The 24,023-nt window shown below is 42.6% G+C and overlaps 1 protein-coding gene across 13 annotated transcripts in view; it reads right to left on the bottom strand.

The window, feature by feature from the left end:
- Positions 1–10,748: 10,748 nt before the first annotated feature.
- MYBPC1 (myosin binding protein C1) overlaps positions 10,749–24,023 on the bottom strand; it is an 85,570-nt gene continuing 72,295 nt past the window's right edge. For 5 of the 13 annotated variants that reach the window (XM_084795282.1, XM_084795286.1, XM_084795287.1 and 2 more), the window contains 7 exons: positions 23,652–23,791; positions 19,233–19,392; positions 18,146–18,282; positions 15,588–15,774; positions 13,679–13,737; positions 12,285–12,327; positions 10,931–11,037 (listed from right to left, as the gene is read on the bottom strand). In XM_084795282.1, the coding sequence (XP_084651408.1) occupies positions 12,322–12,327; positions 13,679–13,737; positions 15,588–15,774; positions 18,146–18,282; positions 19,233–19,392; positions 23,652–23,791 (689 nt within the window). In that variant the 3' untranslated portion in view covers positions 10,931–11,037; positions 12,285–12,321. Of the gene's footprint in view, positions 11,038–12,284; positions 12,328–13,603; positions 13,738–15,587; positions 15,775–18,145; positions 18,283–19,232; positions 19,393–23,651; positions 23,792–24,023 lie in introns of those variants that run through there. The other 8 variants (XM_084795280.1, XM_084795283.1, XM_084795276.1 and 5 more) reach the window with 3 other exon arrangements.

The following is a 24,023-nucleotide window of genomic DNA, read 5'->3' on the forward strand; positions in this document are numbered from 1 at the left end:
CAGGTGGTCACAAATTCCACAGGAATTCCACAGGTCACAGGAAGAAGGGAAAGAGAAGGTGGTGGGGGCTTAACTCCCTCCCTGGCTTAGAGGGTGATGATCCAAAGTTTCATTACTCATTTCTAACTCCTTTCCTGTGCAAGGAGAGCTAAATGTAGTTGCTAGCTGGCCAACAATCTGTATTGCTTTTAAAATGATCTGTATTATCAGTATCATCAGGAGGCCCGGCTAGCAGTCAATCAAGACACAGACACTCGTTATATTTTAAAATAGCCTTAGTTAACCTGGGGCAGGGCAGACATCAATCGTCTAAACTACTTCCCATAGTGGGACAGGCATGGGATCCCTGCCTCAAACCCATGCCATTCGCTTCCAATAACTTCTATCAAGCTACCTCCCATCCATAATCCCAAATACTTGCTAATGTTCTTCATTTGGGCTGGATCTCCATCCACGCCTGCCACGTGCTTCTCTTCCATCTAACCCATGGTGGCCTTCCTCTCTTCCCTTCAGGTCTCTCTCCTTCCTCCTTCTGGTGGTTTTTCTTTCTTCTCCCCAGGATTCCTCTCTCTCTCTCCCCCAAGCCCCACCTATCTCCTTTGCCCTGCCCAGGTGGGATGGCTTTTTGTTAATCAAAAAGTGGGTCACAGAGACAGCAAGCAGTAATTAGCATCAAAATACATCAGACCATCCCACACACACACAAATTTGCCTGACTAATTTCTACTGCTATTAAAAAGAGAGAGAGAGAGAGAGAGAGAGAGAGAGAGATGATGTTGGAGGGCCATCTGCCCATGTTAACCACAGGTTTGTGTTCTGATATCTTTATACACTTATAAAAAATGTATATTTTATTTGAGAATTTCATACAATATATTTTGATCATATTAACCCCTTATCCCTTCCCTAAGTCCTCCCAACCATGGTAGGTACAATCATACATGAAAATAACTACTTCAAACCCAAGTTTTCACTAGTTTGAAGGGAAAAAGCATGGTCTCAAGCAACATGTCACCTGGACCTCAATTTGATTATCGTACATTGTTTACCTGTATCAAAAATTCACATCCTATCCAGTAAATATGCACAAATAATATGATAATGAGTTTTTAAAAGGGATCGCTTGGCTATACCTGTTCACAACTCTGACTGGATAATTAACAATTGCAAGATCCTATTGCATGAACATTTGTTTTTTTTAAGATTTTATTTTTCCTTTCTGCATCGCAGGAGTCGGCTGCATATCGGTATGTGTACCTTACACATGCCTGACTCCCCAGGGGCCAGAAGATGGTGTCAGATATCCTGGTATTGGAGTGACATAAAGCTATAAGCAGCCATGTGAGGATGGGAACTAAACCCAGGTCTTCTCCAAGTGCAGCAAGTACTCCTGACCACCGAGACAGCTCGCTCTCCGTGGCAGGGTATTTGATCTCAGTGTGATCCCTGAGATTGGGAACTGTGAATCCCTGTGTCTTGTGGTTGAGGTCTAATACACACCTTTAATCCAAGAACTTTCTGTTTATTGTGAACAGGAGACTATAGTGTGGTTCATCCAGCCTTACATACACCTTTAATCCAAGAGCTATTTGTACCCAGGATTTAATAGAGTTAACCCTAAGTCAAGAGGTGGAGCAAAAAACCAGCTGACAGGGATTAAAGAGTAGGATGGACTTTGGGTTGAGAGGTGTTTAAGACAGAGTGTAGACATGGAAAGGTCTTTGGTGCTTTCAGCTCTTGGGCTTTACTCTTGGGATTTTAGCTTTAGCTCTTTGGCTCTTAGCTCTCCAGCTCTTGAGCTCCTCAGCTCCTTGGCCTTTGGCTTTTTGGGCCTTGTGCTAGCAAGCCTTTGGTCTTGGGTTTTTTTGGCCTTTTCCTCCTGGGCTGTCAGCTGATCAGTGAGCCTTTTGGGCCTTTTCCATCTGGACATAAGCTGAATAGGAAGGTCAGCTGGGTGCTTTCTCTGCCTCTCTGAGCCAGCAGGGTTTTTGTTGTTGTTGTTGTTTTTACCACAACATCTGACTCCTGAATGTTTATTGGTAAAATAGAATGATCTGGAATTTTAGTTAAAACTACAACTCTCCAACCCCATAAACACTTGCTTTTGGTACATTTACTCTGATCTGCCCTGATCTATACTTTGAGATCTTAAAGTTCACATTTTTTGTAGGCAGGCAGATATGCAGTATTCAGTGATAAATCAACTAAAAACCTTTGCTCTACTCTCTAGAAATGCTTAGTGTCCTATTATAAGATCGGGGGGTGGGGGGGGGTGGGGGGGTGAGGGGGTGGGAAGAAGATTTCACAACAAAATCCCTGAGATGTGGTAACTGTGCTTTTTATCTGAAATCGCAAAAGTGATTGAAGGCTAAAGAAGTTGATTTTCCCAGGGCAGAGTTCTTAGCTCTCAATCTTGTTTATATGCTTTAATCATTTTTTTTTTAACATTTATGATGGTTTTGTGAGTCCACAGTGTTTTCCATGGAATGATCTGAGGAACCCTTCCTTCCTTAAACAATTTATTTTTCAGCAGCTTGGATTGCCTAAAGCCCTGCCTGCAGCTTTGGGATTTTCAGAAGAAGCCCACATTTGAATATGTAGTTGGGTCCTTATCTGGACTCTCTTAGAGAGGGGTGTTACAGTTTGAATCTACAATGTGTCCTAAAGACTTAGTTTGGGGCAATTGGGTCCCAAGGCACTGTTGTGGGGAGATTGTGTGATCTTTGGGCAGTGTGGCCTACCTAATAGGAGTGGGTCCCTCGAGTTGGGCTTTGAAAGCTGTATGTGTACTTCCTGTTCCAGCCGGAATACACTGTTTGCTGGTCTTCCAAGACCCACAACGTGCTCCTCCCACCGCTGAGGCCAAGCCTTTCCTACCATGAAACCACCAGCCAAAACAACCACCCCCACCCCCAGCCCCTTAAACCGCTTCTGTCATGAGACGTTTTGTCACAGTCCTGTGAAAAGTAACAAAAGACAGGATACATTTATCAGAATCTTTCCTTTAAGACGGGGTACTGGTTGCTGGACAGATGGATCAGACCCAGAATTTAATTCCCAGCACCCACCCTGGATAGCTCACAGCTTCTCATAGTTCCAGCCAGGGGATCTGAAACACTCTCTTCTGGCTTCTGTGGACACCTGCAGCACAATGTGGCACACGCAAGTGCACACACACACACACACACACACACACACACACACACACGGAGAAATCTTAAACGAAGAGAAAGGGACCAACAGAAGGGGCAAAAAGTTGATGTTGATGTTGATGATCGGGTAATGGGAGGATGCACGTGTGATCAAAGTATATGACACTCACGTATGAAAATACCCTAATGAGATTTATTACTTTGTACAAGGAATATATACTAATTAAACATTTTAAACATCCATACAAGGAATTAGACAAAGGGCTGAAGCCTGCCCTCCTCCCCCCATGAATGGGCATGGAGGGGTCATCGGGGAGTCTCACTTCAAGGCAGATTTGTAAATCTGTAAGTCTAGGGAAGAAGCTAAGAATGCTCATTTCTGAGAAGCCTCCAGTTGGCCAGGTGGTAGGGGTCACCAAATCACCCTTTGTTATGAAAGGGGTCTAAACACATTGCCTCAGAAGGCTGGTGTGGAGACACCACTCTGAGTGAGAGAGAAAAGACTCCTAGGGTAATTAAAAGATAAAAGAGAACAACTAGATTCTGTTTTGTTTTTTCCCAATGCTGATGTTTTTTGAGTTTGTTTTGTTTGGTTGATTGTTGTTGTTGTGTTGTGTTTTTTTTGGTTTTGTTTTTGTTTTGAAGACAGGGTTTCTCTAGGTAGCCCTGGCTGTCCTGGAACTCTGTAGACAACCACCTCTGCCTCCCAAGTGCAGGGATCAAAGGCGTACGTCACCACCGCCCAGCAACCAATGCTGATGTTTTTAAGACCCTAAAGGTCTAAGTAGAAGAAAGGCGGATAAGCCTTTAATTTTCATATTCTATTCTATTGTTTTTATTTTACATATATTTAAAAAGACATATTTTGTACCAATTATGTAATCTACTTGGAGAACAACAGCTATTTTTGAGACCTGAGTTATGGTGGCAGTTGAAACTTATCCAAGATAACACGGAAACCCTCTCAGGCTAGGAAACCTTCGGCGCCCTGGCAATGAGTCTGAGGAAACCAGCCGCTGCGTGGATATCTGTGAAGAAGCACACATGTTGTTGTTGGTAATTTGTCCTAAGTCAGAGGAGGTGAGGACAGGGTGAGGGTTCATATCCCTCAGCTTTCTCCCAAGGTTCTCCTTTCTTCTGCAAAGAGGAACGCCCTGCTGGGGGATGGAGGTGGGGGCGGGGGAAAGGGGGGAGGAAGTGGGGGAAGGGTTAAGAAGCCATAGCTGGGCTAATGCTTGTGAGGCAGGCAAACAAAAGCCCCTTTCTTTTCTGTCTTTGCTTCCTCTTTAGTTCCTTACCTGCTAACTTTATTTCTCTCTCTATTTCCTTGGTGGCTCTTGACTGCCCTTCCCTCTGTACAAATAACAGTGTTAATCTGACCTCTCCTCCTCCTGCTCCTGGGTAGTGTTCCTGCTTCTTGGCTGGCATCGAGCCCCTCATGTCCCATGATCCTCTTGGTCTATCTCTCAGTGTTTAACTCCTTAAAGGAGTGAGTATTAAAGGCTCACACTGGCCACAGTTAGTGTTTGTCCTTCGGAAGGCCTGAAAACATGAACCGAGTCAGAAAAGCTCATCTCATCGCCACCGATGCAGCTTATGCTGCAGAACGTTTGTGGCACTCTGGCTATAAGCTGCTAGCAAGAGGATAAAAATAGCCTTCACTAAAGGGTTTTCCTCACAGTAACCCAACCCCCCCCACTGTCACCCCAACTGTCTTCTATCAATGGCACCTTCCAGTGAGGGCATAGGAAAGGAAGTCACAGTGGCCCCCGTGGACACCCAGTGGGCTGGAAGAGGTACTCCATCTTGTAGCCTGCAAGGAACATTTCCTCGGCTCCTTTATCCGTGGAATCTCCCTCCCTGATGGCCACATGATGGTTTCTTTTGAAACATGGCTCCCTTCCAATGACCCTTCGTCATAATTCTCCAGAAGGTTGCTTTACAATTTAGGAATAGTGCCTTCTTTCCTTGACTGACGCAGTGCTGGGGATGAACTCTGCTTTTTTTTTTTTTTTAATTAAACACAAATTTTTAAGCCAGCATGTATAATTTAGTTTTAATGTCTTTTTAAGATGTTTTTCCTGTGCTCCAGGATTGCAAGGAAGGTGAAGGAGAGAAAAACAGGAGCGAAGTCAATTGTCTTGGGGAGTTTATCAGAAGACAGGGGTCATGTCAATATTGCTTAGGAGAAAAACCTACATATGTTGGATAAGCCGTATCAGCGGGGCGTGGTCTCCTGAATGACACATTTGAGTCACCCAGTGCCCTAAGCACCTTCGAGCCCTCATTCCATGGGTATCGCGGTTTTTTGCCTTGCAACCTAATTCAGACGATGCTCAGGCGCTTGCATCTGTAGTAACTCATTGGAATCCACAAACACAAGAGGATGCAAAAGGTGTGGTTTATTTAAGACAACTACTATAAACAGCGACGCTCTGAGAGGTCCTAGGTGCTCTAGTCTCACGGCCAAATTCTTGCCACGTCTCTCTCCCCAGCTTCCTAGCACACAGGTGACCCTAGGTCAAGCTTTTGGCCTTGGAGTGAGCATACAGTCTATGAGGTGCTTCGGTGGGGATCCGGATCTAGATAAAAGACCCAAGACACAGAACTGGATACAGTCTGCCTTGTCTGGTCTCCGTGGGAAAGGATGCGCCTAGTTCTGCAGTGACTTAATGTGCCAGGTCGGGTTGGTACCCACGGGGCCCTTCCTCTTTCTCTGAGGAGGAGGAGGAGGCGGGGGGGGGGGGGGGATGTGGAAAGGGGCCTAGGAGGACAGGAGGGGGCTTCAAGTAAGATGTAAAGTGAATAAATAACATTTTTAAAAAGAAAAAAAAAAAAAAAACAAAGGAGAAATGTTGCAAACAGGGCTGTCTACATGGATCCATGATTTCCCTGACTTGTGGAGGAAGCTATAACTTGAGAATCCCAGAGTGAAACTAGAAAAATGCTGAGGTCCTTTCTGCCAAATTCTACCGAGCAGTAGAACTGATCAGATCTTTCACAAAGTACACAAAGAACACATAAAATTAGCATGAGAAATGCTGCAGCAGTTAACTGTGCACGGTAGCGGGACTGGGCATCAGAGAGCCACACAGATGCTTGGACAACGGGTCTAGTGATTTTAACAGACCTTCATGTTTGAATGGATGGACTGAGTAAAGCAGATAGCCTCTCTTTGCCGTTAAACATTATCCAGTCAGGTGAGGGCTCTAGGAACTCTTGGCTCTCAAGCTTTCCAACCCAGGGTGCAACAGACACCACCAACTTTCTGATTCTTAGCCTTATCAGCTGTACTATTTATTGATTTTTTTCCCCCAGGTATTTGCCTGGGAAAATAATGGATGCAAAGTCTCCATCTTTCAGACTCACCCACTTCTTAGACTTCAGTTCTTTATCTAACCTAATCTAAGCACCTACCTCATAGAGAGCCTAATAAGTGGGACTGAAATAGCCTTGTCCCACACATCTTAGATTCACCTGTTTTTTTAATAAACCATGGAATCGCCAGCGTAGATTAAAGATCAGAGGCCATTCCTTCATTCTTTCCCCTATACACCAGGAAAGGGCACAGCTGGCCAGAGAACCTGTGGCCTTACTGCCACACAGGACAGAGGATTTTTCAATTCCCTTGGTTGCTAGAAACCTCAGAGTCACATTTGACATAAAAAAAAATAATAATAATAAATTAACATACCCTGTCCTGTACATTGATTCTAACAAATTATATAAATCATATGATCCAACTTTGAATCCATATATGCACTCTATACCTTCCCTGTTTATAGGTACATAAGTCCCCAAGTTCCAAACTGACTCTATCACGGCCCAAGTGCTGGGATTATAGGCCTGCGCCACCACGTCCGGCCCAAAGTCAACTTTTAAGTGAATAGTTAGGAACATATTAGTGCATTTCAAGGGAGGGGGAAAGGGATATTTGTCCGGGACAACAAAGGGCTGCTTTTGGATAAAAAGAGACAGACATGACCTATAAGAAAATGGCAGCTAATAAAGGTAAAATGGGAAATCCCCGTTAGGCCGAGGTGTTTACTTTTGGTTGGGCATGTTAATTAGGTGAGCCAAGGGGGGCTTTTGATCATTGGTCTTCAATACCTTGATAGCTGCACCTTGGTAGTCAGACTTGGGAGGAGGAAGTGGACAAATAAGGTTAAAGGGCCTTGATGGAATGTAATCTAACGGTTCTTTTGTTTGTTTGTTTTTTGAGACAGGGTTTCTCTGTGTAGCCTTGGCTGTCCTGGACTCACTTTGTAGACCAGACTGGCCTCGAACTCAGAGAGATCCACCTGTCTCTGCCTCCCGAGTGCTGGGATTAAAGGCATGCGCCACAATGCCAGGCCCAATCTCACCGTTCTTAGCAAGGCAGAGGGGTGGGGGAGAAGGGCAGAGCCTGCCAGAGCCGTGTTAGCCATGCTCCCTTCAGATATAATTAAGGAGGTTAAGCTGTGAGTGGGGAAAGAAATTCTGCAAGACAGCATCACAATCTCATCTAGATTGCAGATGAAGATGGCCTAACAGACTTTACTGTGACTCAGCAAAACTGGTTAGCCAGTATTAGCATTAGGCAGCCAGCTCAGCTGTTGTGCCACAACCAGCCTGCAAGGGCTTGGTGCTTAACCTCACTGGCTCATTATTTAATTGGTGCATACAAGGAGTTCCAGCCTTAATGTGTTTTACAAATGAGCCAGACTTTTTTTTTTGCCAAAATGCTTTAGCCATTAATATTCAGATTGCTTTCCTAATGAAATATGGGTAACGAACGTTATGTTGGTGGCCAACTTTGTGTTTAAAAGTTTAAAATTCCTGAGCTTAAGAGGGCAATAAGCAAAACCAGACTTCCAAAGGTTAAGGGCTGCTAAGGGTTAATTTTTGCCATCACCTCCTGGTCTTGTGCAACTTTAACAAACCCACTGTTTCTGCTTCTGTAAAGAAGTTTGCAGGCCGGGCGTGGTGGCGCACGCCTTTAATCCCAGCACTTGGGAGGCAGAGGCAGGCAGATCACTGTGAGTTCGAGGCCAGCCTGGTCTACAAAGTGAGTCCAGGACAGCCAAGGCTACACAGAGAGACTCTGTCTCGGGGAAAAAAAAAAAAAAAAAAAAGAAGTTTGCTTTGCACAGATGAACTCCTGCTGGCACATAGACAGAATGTTACTTTGCCCTTAAAAGCCCCTGATGAAGACTTTCATGGGACATGCCCCTTGGGCTAGTGTCCAATTATAAGTGAGTATATACCATGTGAGTCTTTCTGCTTCTGGGTGAACTCACTCATTATGATCCTTGGGGAAATAGAAGGATCCAGAGAGTCCTAGAAACATACAAGAAGAACATTATGATGGGCAGATCTGGGCCCAGGGGTTCTGTTCAAACTATGGCACCAAGGACAATACATGCAGTAAACATCGAACCCCTACCCAGAGCAAGCCAAGGGACAGGGCATTCTCCACAGTTGAGTGGAGAGCGGGGACTGACTGACTTTCACACGAACTCTGGTGCCCCATATTTGACCACGTCCCCTTGATGGGGGGCCCTGGTGGCACTCAGAGTAAGGATAACAGGCTACCAAGAAAAGACCTGATACCCTATGATCATATAGAGGAGGAGGAGGTCTCCCTCAATCACAGATATAGGGGAGGGGAACAGGGTGAAAGCGGGAGGGAGGGAGGAATGGGAGGAAACAGGGGATAGGATAACAATTAAGATGTAATATGAATTTAAAAAAAAAACCCTGATGAGGAGGCTGGGCAGTGCATCTGGGAGTCCTGGGATGTAGACCTGGTGCCAGGGTATGATTAAAAGCCTCTTCTTTGTTAAAATTTATGCATGATCAGAATGGTGAGTCTCAGAGCAGTCCCAGAACCCATAGCACTAATTAACACATGTGTTTACAGAAGGATTGTGTAGTATGACAGTCAGCTCTTTGTGTTCATTTTTTTAAAGTTTTATTTATTTATTTTATATAGATGAGTGCTTTGTCTATGTGTATACCTGCAGGCAAGAAGAGGGCACCAGATCTCATTATAAATGGTTGTGAGCCACCATGTGGTTGCTGGGAATTGAACTCAGGACCTTCTAGAAAAGGAGACAGTGATCTTAACCACTGAGCTATCTCTCCAGCCCTGATAGGATCGTGATGACACCAAGAGAAAATTGTGTTTTGTGCTGAACTTTGGCGGAAGCGGGGGGGGGGGGGGGGAGGGGGGGGACGGACAGGGGGAACACAAGGGGGGAGGGATGTCAGGCAATCTTTCGCCCTACTCATAATCCCCTGAACAACTTACTTTGTGTTGTAGTAATCTAGAGGTCATTTGAAGTACACAGGAGGAAGCATGTCGACTAGTGTGAATAGTGTGATGCTTTGAATGTAGAAAACTTGAGCATCTGAACATTTTTGGTACCCACGAGGAGCCCAGAACCACCCTATGGAGCCTAGGGGACTGAGAGACAACTATTATTTTGGAGTGATTGGGAGTATAAATGCGAGGCTAGTAACACATTATTAACACCCGAGGAGGTGAGATCACCAAGTAGTCAGAACAACAACAACAACAAAAGAGAGAGAGAGAGAGAGAGAGAGAGAGAGAGAGAGAGAGAGTGCCACCATAGGTTGACCATAAAATAGTTTTCTCTTGAAATTCCCAGATGCATTGCAACCACCGGAACCATCTATCTGTCTTTCCCTTGTTTCCCTTGGTGAGCCCACCATAGTTCCGGCAGCCACTCTCACATCTTCCCACTGTAATGTGGAAAGGGAGAAGGGGAAACGCTTTATAATGCCACTCCATGCTACTATGGCAGAATCTGCAAACAACAATTTGCTCAGCCTTTGGGGGAGAACAATAAGAACAATAACAACAACAACAATAGCAACAAAGGTGTGAGTGGGGTTGGGGTTAAAAGAATAAAAAAATATCTGAATACCAAATCTGCAGCTGCTGCGTACAGTGCAGTGGCAGGTATGCCTAGGAATTTCTCGCAGGGACATTCTGGGCATCAGACCCAAGTTTGGAAGGATCTGGGCCCCAAGCCTCTTGCCTCAGCGCTATCTGAGAATACAACTCCAAATGTTTAAGCAACTGCTGTGTCATTTCAGTATCTTTGCTACAAATTGTGCCTTTTACTAGATACATTTTTCCTTTTTTTAACTGAAAAAAAAAAAAGCCTGAAAGATGAAATTAAGAGACTTTAAGTTCTAATGGGAAAACAGGGCATAGGTTCTTGTGCTAAGTAGTTTTGCGTGAACCAAACAAATCTGATTTCGAAAACTTAGATTTAGAAAAATGTATTAGAGACAGATTTAATGTTTCATGCTTCGAACCCCATTACTCAGGAGGCTCACTATGAGTTCGAGGCCAGCTTGGAGCACACTGTAAAAAGTCAATCAAAAAAAGAATGAGTTTTCAGGATTCCATTGTGGTATATTGTGACTCCATTATTGTGATTTTTTTTTTTTACTCTGGGAAAGAAAAGCATTTGGAGATACTATAATAAACTGAAACAACAGTCTTTCCTTACTCCACAGTTGGTTTTTAGTACAGTACAGTGAATGACCCAAACGAGGCTATAGTGAACAAAACGTGACTGCAAAAGAGATTTTGTTTGCGATTTTTTAATTAAGCAATCCATGCAAACAATTTTTCTTTCTTTCTTTCTTCAAGGTTAGGAGGGAGAGAAAATGGCCACACATGGGGACCTGGGTGAAAACCAGAAAATGCTTTCTCTTTTTCAATCAAACTTCAAAGCAGTGGTGTTTATAGAAGCAGTGCCCAGCCCTCAGTACTCCTCAGGATTGCTTGATTGTAAGTCTCGCAAATATGAATCGATTATGTTTGGAGGCACGCCTTGCAGGAGGAGCCTGCAGAAGGACAGCCCACCTGGAGAAGACAAAAGGGAGACAGGGCAAGTTAAAAGCATCTCTGTGAAAGACCACCGTAAGAACACTCCTGGACTAGCTGCCTACGAATGGGATTGATTTTGTTCTTGCTAGCTATAAGGGCTCACTCCATCCCTACCTGAAAATTTCTCCTGGTTCTGGTATATTTCAAATATAAAGCACTTAGAGTCTTGACCAAAATAAATAAATAAATAAATAAATAAAAATAAAAAAAATCAAGTTCCTGGTAGTAATTTATTCCGCGCTACCATTGTTCAATCTTGGCTTAAATTCCCAATGGTTTGAGAGCGCATTTCTCTTTGCGAGGTTTTGGGAGTCTGCCACTAGGATGTAAAGGCTCTGCCTGAACGTCTGTAGGTCGGCAAGAGAGCCACTCCTTAATGCTCTTCTCAACTAAGCACAGAAAAGTAGTCTGATTCGAGCGCACTGGAGAAGCAAAAGGTTTGCTTTACCTTTTGGCCATTTTACAAACTGTGCCAAAACTAGAGCTGCTATCTTCTGAGGGTGAGGGAAACGCCCTAGTATTTCATACCCACCTTCTCAATTCCTGGTATGTATGTGTACGTGTGTGTATATATGTATATATATATAATTTTTTAAAAATTCAAAGTACCACTCAAGAGAAACCCCATGAAAACAGAAGTTTGCACAGCCCTTTAATAAATGCTTCATTCCTTGCTTAAAAAAAATAAAAAATAAAAATTTCATGACCAGACAAAAGCAGCATGCTGTTTGAACATTCTTAAAACTTCTTTAATGCAAATTTGAGAAACTCATTCTCCTTAATAAAAGAAAGAAAGAAAGAGAGAGAGAGAGAGAGAGAGAGAAAAGAAAGAAAAAGAAAAAAGAAAAAAAGAAACCAACCAACCAACCAACCAACCACGTCACATATTGGTAGAAATGCTGCCACCTGTTTTTACATGTCCATTCCTTGATGCAAAGAAGTCAGGATGCACGGGTACCACGCCTTTTCATCTACACCAAATGCTTTCACTCATGCTGTATGACATTCAACAACTTGCCGCATGTCAAGAAGAAGCACTTGGGAAGGGTCAGTGTTAGGTGTTAATTTCAATGATCCAGAAATACAAGTTAAAACTAGGAGGGAGTTAGCAGGTTCCATTTTCATTGGTTGGCTACGTAATGAAAATCATGCCATACTCCACAGGCTTGGTATGGCTTATGACATTCATAAGCTTCATATGCTGACGCCATATGAAAGCTTACCTTAGGTGACAATATACACTCAAAAATCCTTACTGTGCTACAACTAAGGAAGAGAGAGAAAGAAAAAGAGAGAAGTTGTAAGCATTAAAAAAAAAAATGCTAACATCAGTGTTGGGTTTTATGTTGGAGGTGAAATTATGGTCACAATTACGATGAGGTGATTTCATTAATCCTTAGTCGGGTGAATGACAAAGGAAAAATAGAGTGAAGGGTGTCACTTCAAGAGGATAATTAATACATAAAAAATTAATATATGCATAACCACTTTGCTAGAATAGATGGCAGAGCTAATCTGACTAGTGAATATTTATGGTAAGAGCTTCCAAACTGTTAGCTTAAAAAAAAAAATACCCTACAACATATATATATCGTGTTTTTCAACAAAAGAAAAACATAGGCGGTATTTTAAGATGTTAGTGTTCATATATATATGTTGGAATTCCAAAAGGCAAAATTATCAAGTACTACATTTTATAATATTCCATTTGGGACGGATTATATGTAACTAGTCAAGTCTTAAGCTCAAACTACAGGGTGACTGTGCTGTGACATACAACACTCCAAAGGCGGCACTCTGGTATTTTGTTTTTTCTAGCCTCTAAATTCAGAAAGCAAATACTACATTGGAGTTTAATTCAGGTTGTTTGCCTTGCCCCAAAGAACTCTTAATTAGCTCTTCTAAGTGAAAAAGAGCCATATACATACAATAGGACTTTTTTTTTTAATGTAATACTTTTTACATAGGACCATGAGCTTTTCCTTCCTTTTGTTTCATAAACATATGAAATAGTTTGGATACCATAAAGATGTGCAAACTGAATAGGTGAATAGGTTAGATACTCAACCAGTGACTCTGCAGTGGGAAAATCTTAAACAGAGAAGTTTCCAAATGTCACACCTGTCTTTGTAGCCTCTATCAAAAGTGCACAGAGCATGCGCTATGCCTTAGCAGGTTTAAGGTGCTCAGTTTCTGAATTCTGTCACGAATATAAACTCCCTCTGCTATAAACTATCTTCAGGGGACACTATATCTTTATACATTTGAAAAACGAAAACATTTAGTAAACGTCCTTGTTTCCAAAGGGTTTTTTTGTTTGTTTGTTTGTTTTTGTTTTTGATAGCCATACATAAAATGAAAGTTTCCGGCTTTGTTTATGGGGACAGCTGATCTGGCACTTAGTGTTCTGACAACAAGATACTGGTTCTACATTTAATTGATATTCTTGGATAATTTGCCTTCCTCGTTCATGGCATAAACATGGTATGCCATGAGCCTCTAAGAAATACAGTGAAAAGCAAACCAGGAAATCAAGCTTTACATGCAAAGTGCGTTCTCATGTAAGAGGAATGGAACGGAAAATGGAAATAGCCAGTGAGGCGTGAACTTTTTGAACCTGTTGCTGCCCCTCCAGGGAGACTGGCTGTCCAGGGGTATTTACTCCTTGATATATCACTGCAGAATTAGAATATTTGTACCATATTTATTTATTCTCAGTTGACATTCTTACCTTTTAATGCATAACTTAACCCATTAAGTAACCCCTTATCAGATAACATTCCGACGGTAAGCAGTCTCATCGTTGTTTTTAGGACCAAGAGATTTTACCAAGAGAGAAATCACAGTCAATACCTTTTTTTTTTTTTAAACAAAAGTATACATTGTTCTCATTATTAAATTCAGTCGCTACTCAATTTACTATTACTCAGAGCAGTATAACATGTACATGAATAACATCCCTTGTTTGTATAAAAGGCTCCAAATACTGACCCACTTATGAAATTACTTTATGCCTTCAACATTTCATTATTTTCAAACCATGATCATACGACAGTTTTTTAAAAATTTTTGTTTTTTGGATGATGTTAGAAATTCATCAGTAATATCTTGAAATAATAAAGCTAGATGTTTAGAGACTAGATGACTTATAAATGTGGCCTAAATTGTCATGCAATGCTAAGAAAACAGCAGCTCAGTGGAGTGGTTAAATCCATAAGGGTTTTCTCAGTTGTAAGCTGTGGATTTTTGATGAATATCATAGACCCTATGTTTATGATATAGAAATATTTCTCTTATTACCCAATCCTGATTTATTGTAGACCCAAGGACTAACAGAAACTATTAGAGAAAGAAAAGTTATATATCTATCTATATTTATATCTATATATATGCCAATATTCAAGAAGTTTCTTATACTCTATGTTAAACTTAGGAGGAAAAGATTCTTTTAAAAATATGTTGGACATTTATCGCGACTATAAAATGTGTATTTACAAAGCCATCTTTTTAACTTTTAGATTCTAGTTTGTCATAGACAGGGAAGATAAGACACTGTGATCATCAGAAGATAGGAATAAAATATAGAATGAGAAAAAACACATTGTAATCATGCTGTCTGATATCCCGAGGTGTCCCAAAGTAGGTTTTGTTTGTTAAGAAAAACTTTAGGATAAACTACTGTCAATGAATAAGAAATGTGATTAAAAAAACAATTTATGCTAAGATTTTTCTCCTATATAAATCCTTATGTGTTTTTTGTTTTTGTTTTTTGTTTTTTGTTTTGTTTTTTCGAGACAGGGTTTCTCTGTGTAGCCTTGGCTGTCCTGGACTCCCTTTGTAGACCAGGCTGGCCTCGAACTCACAGTGATCCGCCTGCCTCTGCCTCCCGAGTACTGGGATTAAAGGCGTGCGCCACCACGCCCGGCTCTACCTTATGTGGTTTTTTTGTTGTTATTATTTTATTTTTTTGGCTTGCATTAGCTGTAACATTTCTTAAATAGAATATAAGGCTATGGATAAAAGTTCTTTAGTAATGTTATGTAATAGGATACAGGTATGCTGAATCCTAGATGTCTGTCAAATACTAAAATAACAAAACTGTATATATATGTGTATGTATGTATTTGTACACGTATGTATATATGCATATGTAGTTTCACTGATCCCTTCATATGGGTGTGACTTCCTTAACTGCAGTTTCAGTAGATAAGCTCTTACAAATAGGCTTCCACTTGCAGATGGACTGTGTCACCAAAGCAATACTGTGTTTACTTCAGTCATTGTCACTCTGCTGTTTGCCTACATGTCACTGACATTGATATTCCTCCTTCAATGGGCAGGAATTGAAAACCAATAATAAAACAAGTTACCCCAAAGGGTCAAGCAGCTGAGGTAGAGCTGCCCCTCCCCAGCCGATTTGGCCAAAGAAGTCACTGCATCTCATTTGGATTTTGCATTAGGAGGCTCTTTAAGCCGCCACTGCAAGCTTTAACTTAAGCCTACAGCTGAGCCCTGGGGCGGCTTACCTTTCACTTCCAGTTTGCATTCGATCTCCACTGTGCCGAGGTCATTTACCGCTTTGCAGCAGTACATGCCTCCATCGTAGGGACTAGGCTTGCGTATCTCCAGCGTGCAGACCCCTTGGTTGCTGAACATCCTGTACCTCGGGTCGTCCACAATAGCCACTTTGTTTTTCATCCACGTGATTTTGGGCTGAGGTTCAGATTGAAGAGCGTCAAGTCAAGGCCTTTGTGTACATAGCATATTAAGAGACCGTCAAACGCAGGGATGGGATTCTTTTTTAAAGCACGGGTTAGAACGAAAAGGGGGGTTCTAAGAAGCGTAGGCTGCTTCTTGGCTCCTGTTTGCCTCAGATTAAGTTCTATTTCCTTAGCAAGAGACCAAATGGGCAGCTCTAAAGAAGAAAGCTGATATTGTTCAGGGGACGGCTTGAGGGCAATCTTCCCAGATGGATTAATCCATTCCAAATTAATCTATGTGGGCAGAGTGTTTAGTTGTGAGGCAAATGGGGTCTCTGCCTCATTGACACATTGACAGTGTGTTTGTAGATGTGCTAATTTGACTGTGAAAATCACTGCACAATGTACACATCAAGTCACACGGTGTGCCTTGAATATACCTGTTCTTTAAAAAAAAAAAAAGGTTTATTTATATTTATATCATATTCTGCCTGCCTGCAAGCCATCAGGCCAGAAGAGGGCGCCAGATCTCATTATAGATGGTTGTGAGCCTCCATGTGGTTGCTGGGAATTGAACTCAGGACCTTTGGGAAGGGCAGCCAGTGCTCTTAACCTCTGAGCCATCTCTCCAGCTCTGTGTATACCTGTTCTTTATTCATCAGTTGTTCCCAGATTTTAAAACTCATTCTGCAGGTTTGTGAAACGAGTTCGTAACAGAGACTGTGCATTGCTAGGTGTTTTTCAGAGAGTTCCTAAAAGCTGTCATGGTCTTCGGATTGTCTTCTCCTTCCCCCAGAAGTCTCTAGTTCTCCATAGGTTGGGTGTGCCACGTCCCCTCCCCTCCCCTCTGCATTCCGTACTCACCATGTGGTGGGAGAAGATGAGTTCCGGATACAAGAGCAGCAGCAGCCCAGTCACCAGGAAGGGGCTTTTGAGCTTTCGGACTCTTCCTTGGTCTACAGGCGCAGCCATGGACTGTGCCCACTTTTCTACCTACTCTTCCTCACCTCCCACCCCTGCCCCCCACTCTCTGCACTTATCACGTTGTCTCCCGCAGATCCCAGAGCTGGAATATTCTCTGTCTCTTTCATCCCATCCTCTCCCTCCTTCCAGCTCTCAAATGGGCTCACATCTGGGCCCTCGGCTTCCTTCTGGAATGTGAGCTCCACAGACTGGTGGGTAATGGCCCCTTACTGCCAGATGGAGGTCCCCACGTCATACGTGTTTGCACGCTACCCACGTCACATCTGTTTGCACACTACCCACGTCACATGTGTTTGCACGCTACCCACGTCACATGTGTTTGCACACTACCCACGTCACATGTGTTTGCACGCTACCCACGTCACACGTGTTTGCACACTACCCACGTCACATGTGTTTGCACGCTACCCACATCACAGGTGTTTGCACGCTACCCACGTCACAGGTGTTTGCACGCTACCCACGTCACACGTGTTTGCACGCTACCCACGTCACACGTGTTTGCACGCTACCCACGTCACACGTGTTTGCACGCTACCCACGTCACACGTGTTTGCACGCTACCCACGTCACACGTGTTTGCACACTACCTCAGCCCCTTCTTCCCATGCCTCTCCCTCTGACTTCCTCCATTCTGCCCAAGATATTTGCCATGGTTACTGCATTTCTTCCTTAGAGTTTTTTTTGTTTTTGTTTTTGTTTTTTTTTAAATCTGAGGATACTTTCTCTCGGCCCGCCCAGGGATAGAGAGCACTGGGGACAGCATTTGCTATTTGTTGCTGTTAAACACCAACACCATGGAACTTGAAGATTTTCTAAGTATCTTCAATTGGCTGTGAGCGCCCCATTTTATCAGAGCCCATTTTTTTATTCAGCCCTGAATCATGTGACTGCTAAGTGTGGTATAGACCTCTTGGTGAATCGCCATTCCCACCCAATTTCTCCCGATGAAACAATTTGCTTCCCCTCTGCTTCTTTTCACGCGGTTTTGTTTCCTTAGTAGGGCATCCATTAGACAATAAGGACACATAGTATGTCTGCTACCACTACATTTAAATTTTCAGAGGCAGGCGGTGGTGGCCCATGCCTGTAATCCTAGCACTTGGGAGGCAGAGGCAGGCGGATCTCTGTGAGTTCGAGGCCAGCCTGATCTACAGAAACTAGTTCTAGATAGCTAAGGCCACACAGAGAAACCCTGTCTCGAAAAAAAAACCAAAACGAAAAAGAAAATGGGGGAAAAAAATCAAATTATTTATCCAGAAATCCCATCTTTGTTCACTCCTCCCACACTAGGAAGCCCTGTTTATCTTTCCACTTGCCGATATAACATGGCGAATACAAAAGAGAACCTTTGGAATCCATCTTCAATGTAAGGAATTGAGTAGTAAAGCACTATATACCTTGGGATTTCCCCGGACGCTGCAGTTCAGGGTGGCGTTGTAACCAGCGATGGCATAGGTGTTAACCAAAGGCTGAGTAAACATGGGGGCCTCTGTGAAATCGAAGTCTTCATATACGGGATTTTTGTAGATTTTACCTTAAAAATGAGTATTAGAACGCGTTTAAAAATAGAAGTTGGCTTGAGAATACAGTATTCTTGGTGTCTTTTACTCATGAGTAAAAGGACCCTGGGATCTGTGGGAGACAGTGTAATAGATGCAGAGAGTCGGGGGAGACCGTGGGAACACTGACCGTGGGAAGGAGCAGGTGGAAAAGTGGGGGAGGCCAATGACTGCAAACGTAGGTTTTGGGCGTCTAATGTAGCCGAAGGAAATTTTACCTGTGAGTAAAGCACGAGCAAATGCCACGTGGCATTTTTTCATGGGGACACATGGATAGACCACACCTGATGTGGAAGCCAAAGTGGTTACGAGACACTCAACCAAGTACTGAAAGGATATAATTGTCTTTCTGAGTTTCTGGATCAAAACATGTGCCCGGGTGTGAACATTACAATGAATGATTTGAGGGTGATTGATTGAAAAGAGAAAATTCAGCTCACCCAGCCAGGTACAGTGGCAAACACCTTTAAACCCAGCACTCAGGAGGCAGAGGCAGGTGGATCTCTGTGAGTTCGAGGCCAGCCTGGTCTATAAAGTGAATCCAAGACAGCCAAGGCTACATAAAGAAACCCTGTCTTAAAAAAAAAAATCAGCTTGCCCTTTCTTTAGAGCAAGTCTCATATAATGCTACAAAATTGAAGGTGTCAAAAAATAAACAGAAAACCCAGAAATGTGCAATTTTTCCTATCCGTGAAACATTCACCATGTATAGACCTAGTGGCCAGAAATTGGATTGAATTGAGTTTGTGAAACCTAGGATAGTAGTGTAATTCCCCTAGGGAGGAAAATTGTCTGTAGAATTGAAATTTTATTGAGTATTGTTACCATTGTCTTCCAGAATTTGCTCGCTCTTATCTGCTTTCTGTCTCCTCTTTCATTCTCTCCCTGTCAAGGTTCCCAAGTGGCAGTCCACCCCCCAACTCACCATCCTTGGCAATCACGGCACTCTCCTTAGTCATAGTTGCATCCTCACTGAGGCCACACATGTTTTCAGCAAAGACCCGGAAGTAATATTCATTTCCTATGACCAGCTCCGTAATGGTGGCATTGGTTCGGTGGTAGTGCTCAATGACAGTGAACCACTCCTGAAGGGAAACAAATGATGATAATCCGATGAAAATCCCCTACTGTTCAGAATAAAGAAAATGTGCCATTAATGAAAATGAAAACAAAAACAAAAACAAAAACAAACCAACATCATTAGTTTTTATATCGAGAGCAATAAAAATATATATTTAATACTATGTAACTTATCTACAGTTGTCTGAAGTTTAGTCTCAGTTACATATTGGAGTCATAGCATCTAGGGCTATCATCCTTATCTTTTTTTATAACTGCATAATATCTGTCATCTACTTCTCACCCATTGATCTATCAATCTTTGTTTGTTTCTTTGTGTTCCAGACAGGGTTTCTCTGTGTAGCCTTGGCTGTCCTGGACTCACTTTGTAGACCAGGCTGGCCTCGAACTCAGATCCGCCTGCCTCTGCCTCCCAAGAGCTGGGATTAAAGGTGTGCGCCACCATATCTGGCTGATCTAACCATCTTTTGTGGGATAAAATATAATTATAGAATTTAAGTAGTAATTGATTGTTATGAGTAATAGTTGAGGGGGCTGGAGAGATGTCTTTGCAGTTAAGAGCACTGGCTGCCCTTCCAGGGGACCGGGGTTCAATTCCCAGCACCCACATGGCAGCTCGCCGCTGTCTGTGACTCACACCCTCACACAGACATACATGCAGGCAAAACACCGAGGCACATGAAATAAAAATAATTTTTTTTACAAAAAGAGTAATAGATGAAGCTAAATCACTGGAGAAAAGTTAATAGTATCTAATAATGTAAGTTATTTTAGCTGTTACCCCTCCCTGCGTGTTTCTCCTGCTGTACTATTTGTAACATATCGGACATTGTTTATGACCTTCATCTGGACGTGTTTTCCTCAGCCCCTCCCCCCCACATACACACTTAGTTTGCTCTCTGAACTACAGCTCATTAACACAAAGCCTCCCTTCTCTTCCCACCTCACGGAGCCCGTAACAGTACCTGGAACCTAGTAGACTCAATATGCAAAGTAAATATTGAATATCTAATCGATAAATGAATGAGGACGCTAAGACACTTTTAAAATTTCTTCCATCCCCAGACCAAGAAATATACTTTCAAAGCTTTGCCTTGCTGCCAGTAGAAGACCACTCTATTCCAACATATGTTTTATACTATTAATAGAGAAAATACATTTGCTAACAAAAGCTTACTTTCTAAAGAGAAACAAATTTTTTTCCTTGGAATTTTCAAGGCCATCATTATCTATAGCTTTGGATCATTTAATACCGTAAGAGAATAATTATGCATTCATTTATTCCAAGAACTCTTTTTATTGTTTTGTTTTCTTGAGATAGGGTTTCTCTGTGTAGCCCTGGCCACCCTGGAACTCACTCTATGGACTGGATTGCTCACAGAGATCCACCTGCCTCTGTCACCAAAATGCTGGGATTACCACCCAGCTCCCAAAACTCTTTATGCAAACCTTTTTCCTAACTTTTTTTTTCTTTTTTGATTTTGTGTTTTCAAAGCAGGGTTTCTTGTGTAGTCTTGGCTGTCCTGGAACTCATTTTGTAGACCAAACTGGCTTGGAACTCAGAGAACTGCCTGCCCCTGACTCCTCAGTGCTGGGATTAAAGGTGTGCGCCACCACTGCCTGGTCATCCTAACAGTTTTATATTGGCTTATCATGGCTTTATGCCTTTCATCTTGCCTTGACTGTGAGTGCCCCAGCAGTAAGAGTTATCTTTCTTTCTTTCTTCCTTTCTTTTTTTTTTTTTTGTTTTGTTTTTTGTTTTTTGTTTTTTGAGACAGGGTCTCTCTGTGTAGCCTTGGCTGTCCTGGACTCGCTTTGTAGACCAGGCTGGCCTCGAACTCACAGTGATCCGCCCGCCTCTGCCTCCCGAGTGCTGGGATTAAAGGCGTGCGCCACCAAGCCCGGCTTCTTCCTTTCTTTTTAATCAGCTGATACAACGGTGCTTAACATATAGCAAGAAGACAAAAAAAAAAAAAAAAAAAAAAAAAAGAATGTTTGGGCCCAAATAATAGAAATGACATAGACAGGAGGCCGTGGTCACTTGAGTGAAGGCTGGGCTCTGCAGGCTGAGGAGACAGGGACGAGGAGCTTCTCCCCTTGAAGAAGTACAGGTAGAAAAACAAAAACAAAAACAAAAACAAACCCAGTGGTCCCTGGATCTGTTATTTACTGCTGAAATGCAAAAGAAACACAGGGTGGGACAGACGTCACCAGGAAGACCTCAGGCACATGGGAAGTCCTAGTGCAACTGGACTTGGCTGGATAACTAAGGATTAAATGCTTTTAAAAATATGCTGGGCATAAGAGATTATACAGAGGGGCCTCTACAGAGACTATGGTGGTCCTGGGTTCTCTATCGATATCTGAATCAAGGCCCCAGAAGATCCGTCATTGCAAAAGAAGCCTGAGTTGCTCAAGTCTTCCTCCTCCTCCTCCTCTTCCTCCTCCTCCTTTTTCTCTTTTGGTTTTTCAACACAGGGTCTCTCTGTGTAGCCTTGACTGTCCTGGACTTGCTCTGTAGACCAGGCTGGCCTCGAACTCACAGCGATCCGCCTGCCTCTGCCTCCCTGACTGTTAGGATTACAGTCAGTATAGCTTCATGACCTAAGTTCTTGCTGAGATCTAAATGTGTGATGCACAAAGACTTTATACCATTCATCATGAGGTTTTATTATGAGAGTGAAAAATATTCTATTCCAACATGTGTCCATTTTTTTGTTCATTCAGTCTTACAGGTAGGCGAGAGGGTATAGCATAAGGTTCCATACAGTAGGAGGGTATAGCATATGATTTCTCACTCGGCTTTTAGCACAGAAATTCTGTTTATCAGCAAGTCATTGGTTCTTTCTGCACCCTAATTCCCTATCTATAAAAGGTAGATTATAATAAGTCATTATCCCCACAGGACTACACCTTGAACACATTAGGCTGGTTTATTTCTCAGAACATGATGCAACTTTCAGAATCTTTCTTTTCTAGTTGATGTCTATCTATTCTTTTTTTTTAGGTTTTGGGTTTAAGTCCATATCATTTCATGTTCATTTCACAAGGAGAAAACATTGTATATGGAACCTTGAAAGAACAATTCTTGACTTCACATGGAAAAATTTAAAACCCAGAATAACTAAAACAATTCTGTACAATAAAAGATCTTCTGGAGGAATTTCCATCCCTGATCTCAAGCTGTACTATAGAGCAACAGTAAAAAACAAACAAACAAACAAACAATACAAAACAAAAAACCCAAAACACTGCATGCTACTGGCATAGAAACAGACAGGTTGATCAATGGAATTGAATTGAAGATCCAGAAATAAACCCACACACCTACGGATACTTGATTTTTGACAAAGAAGCCCAAACCATACAGTAGAAAGAAGACAGCATCTTCAACATATGGTGCTGGTCTAACTGGATGTCTACTTGTAGAAAAATGCAAGTAGATCCATATTTATCACCCTGAACAAAACTAAAGCCCAAGTGGATTAAAGACCTCAACATAAAACCAGACACACTGAATCTGTTAGAAGAAAAAGTGGGGAAGAGCCTTGAACTCATTGGCACAGGAGAACAACTTCGTGAACAGAGCACCAACAGCTCAGGCTCTAAGATCAACAATAAATGTTGGCACTCCATGAAACTGAAAGGATTCTGTAAGGCAAAGAACACTGTCAACAGAACACAATGACAGCCTACAGGCTGGGAAAAGTTCTTCATAAACCCTACATCCAACAGAGGGCTAATATCCAAACAATAAAAAGAACTTAAGAAATTAAACATCAACGAACCAAATAATCCAATTAAAAAAATGGGGGCCCAGTGCTAAACAGAGAATTCTCAACAGGGGAATCTGAAATGGACGAGACACACTTAAAGAAATGCTTAATGTTCTTAGATGTCAGGGAAACGCAAATCAGAAAAACTCTAAATATTCATTGAATGAAGAATGGATTCCATTTGTATTTCACCACCTGTTTTAGACCACCTTAGCTTTATAATAACCAAGTGAGGTAGGTATCTGTACCTCCATTTTATAGGTAAGGAAGTGGGTATCAAGCTGGTCAAAGGGACGGGACAATGCATGTGTGACTTAAGTAGCAGCAGTGGGGTTTAATTCAACTCCAAAGCCCCCACCTTTCTGGCCAGGCCACTTTACTCTTCCATGTCTCCCACAGACTTTCCACTGGAGAAACCTCAGGACGGGCACATTACCTCTGACAGACGCGGCTTTGCCCCTGATTGTTGGCTAAGAAGCCAGACTTACCATGCTCTTCTTGTCCGCCTTCTGGATGGTGTAGCCTGTGATGGCAGCGTTGCCGTCGTCCTTAGGTGGTGTCCATGTGAGAGCAACATTCTCTCCCCATACGTCTTCGATGGTCACAGTCTGGGGTGGCCCCGGGCGGTCTGTAGGATGGATTCACGCCACTGCTGTGAGCTCACAGTCCCTTCTCCAGTCTATACCCTGCTAGGTGAGGATATCTTAAAATGTCCCTTTTTTTTTTCCTGGTTACAGGAGGCAACACTCTTCCTACCACAGGGGGTCTGCACAGAACTTGTGCTTCCTTCATCTGAGTGGACCCCAGACAAGGCCAAGTGCATAAAGCACTCTTACACTCCTCTCAGCTTAGAAAACCCC

This window comes from Acomys minous (genome assembly GCF_964271855.1).
Source record: "Acomys minous genome assembly, chromosome: 9".
Lineage (NCBI taxonomy): Eukaryota > Metazoa > Chordata > Mammalia > Rodentia > Muridae > Acomys > Acomys minous.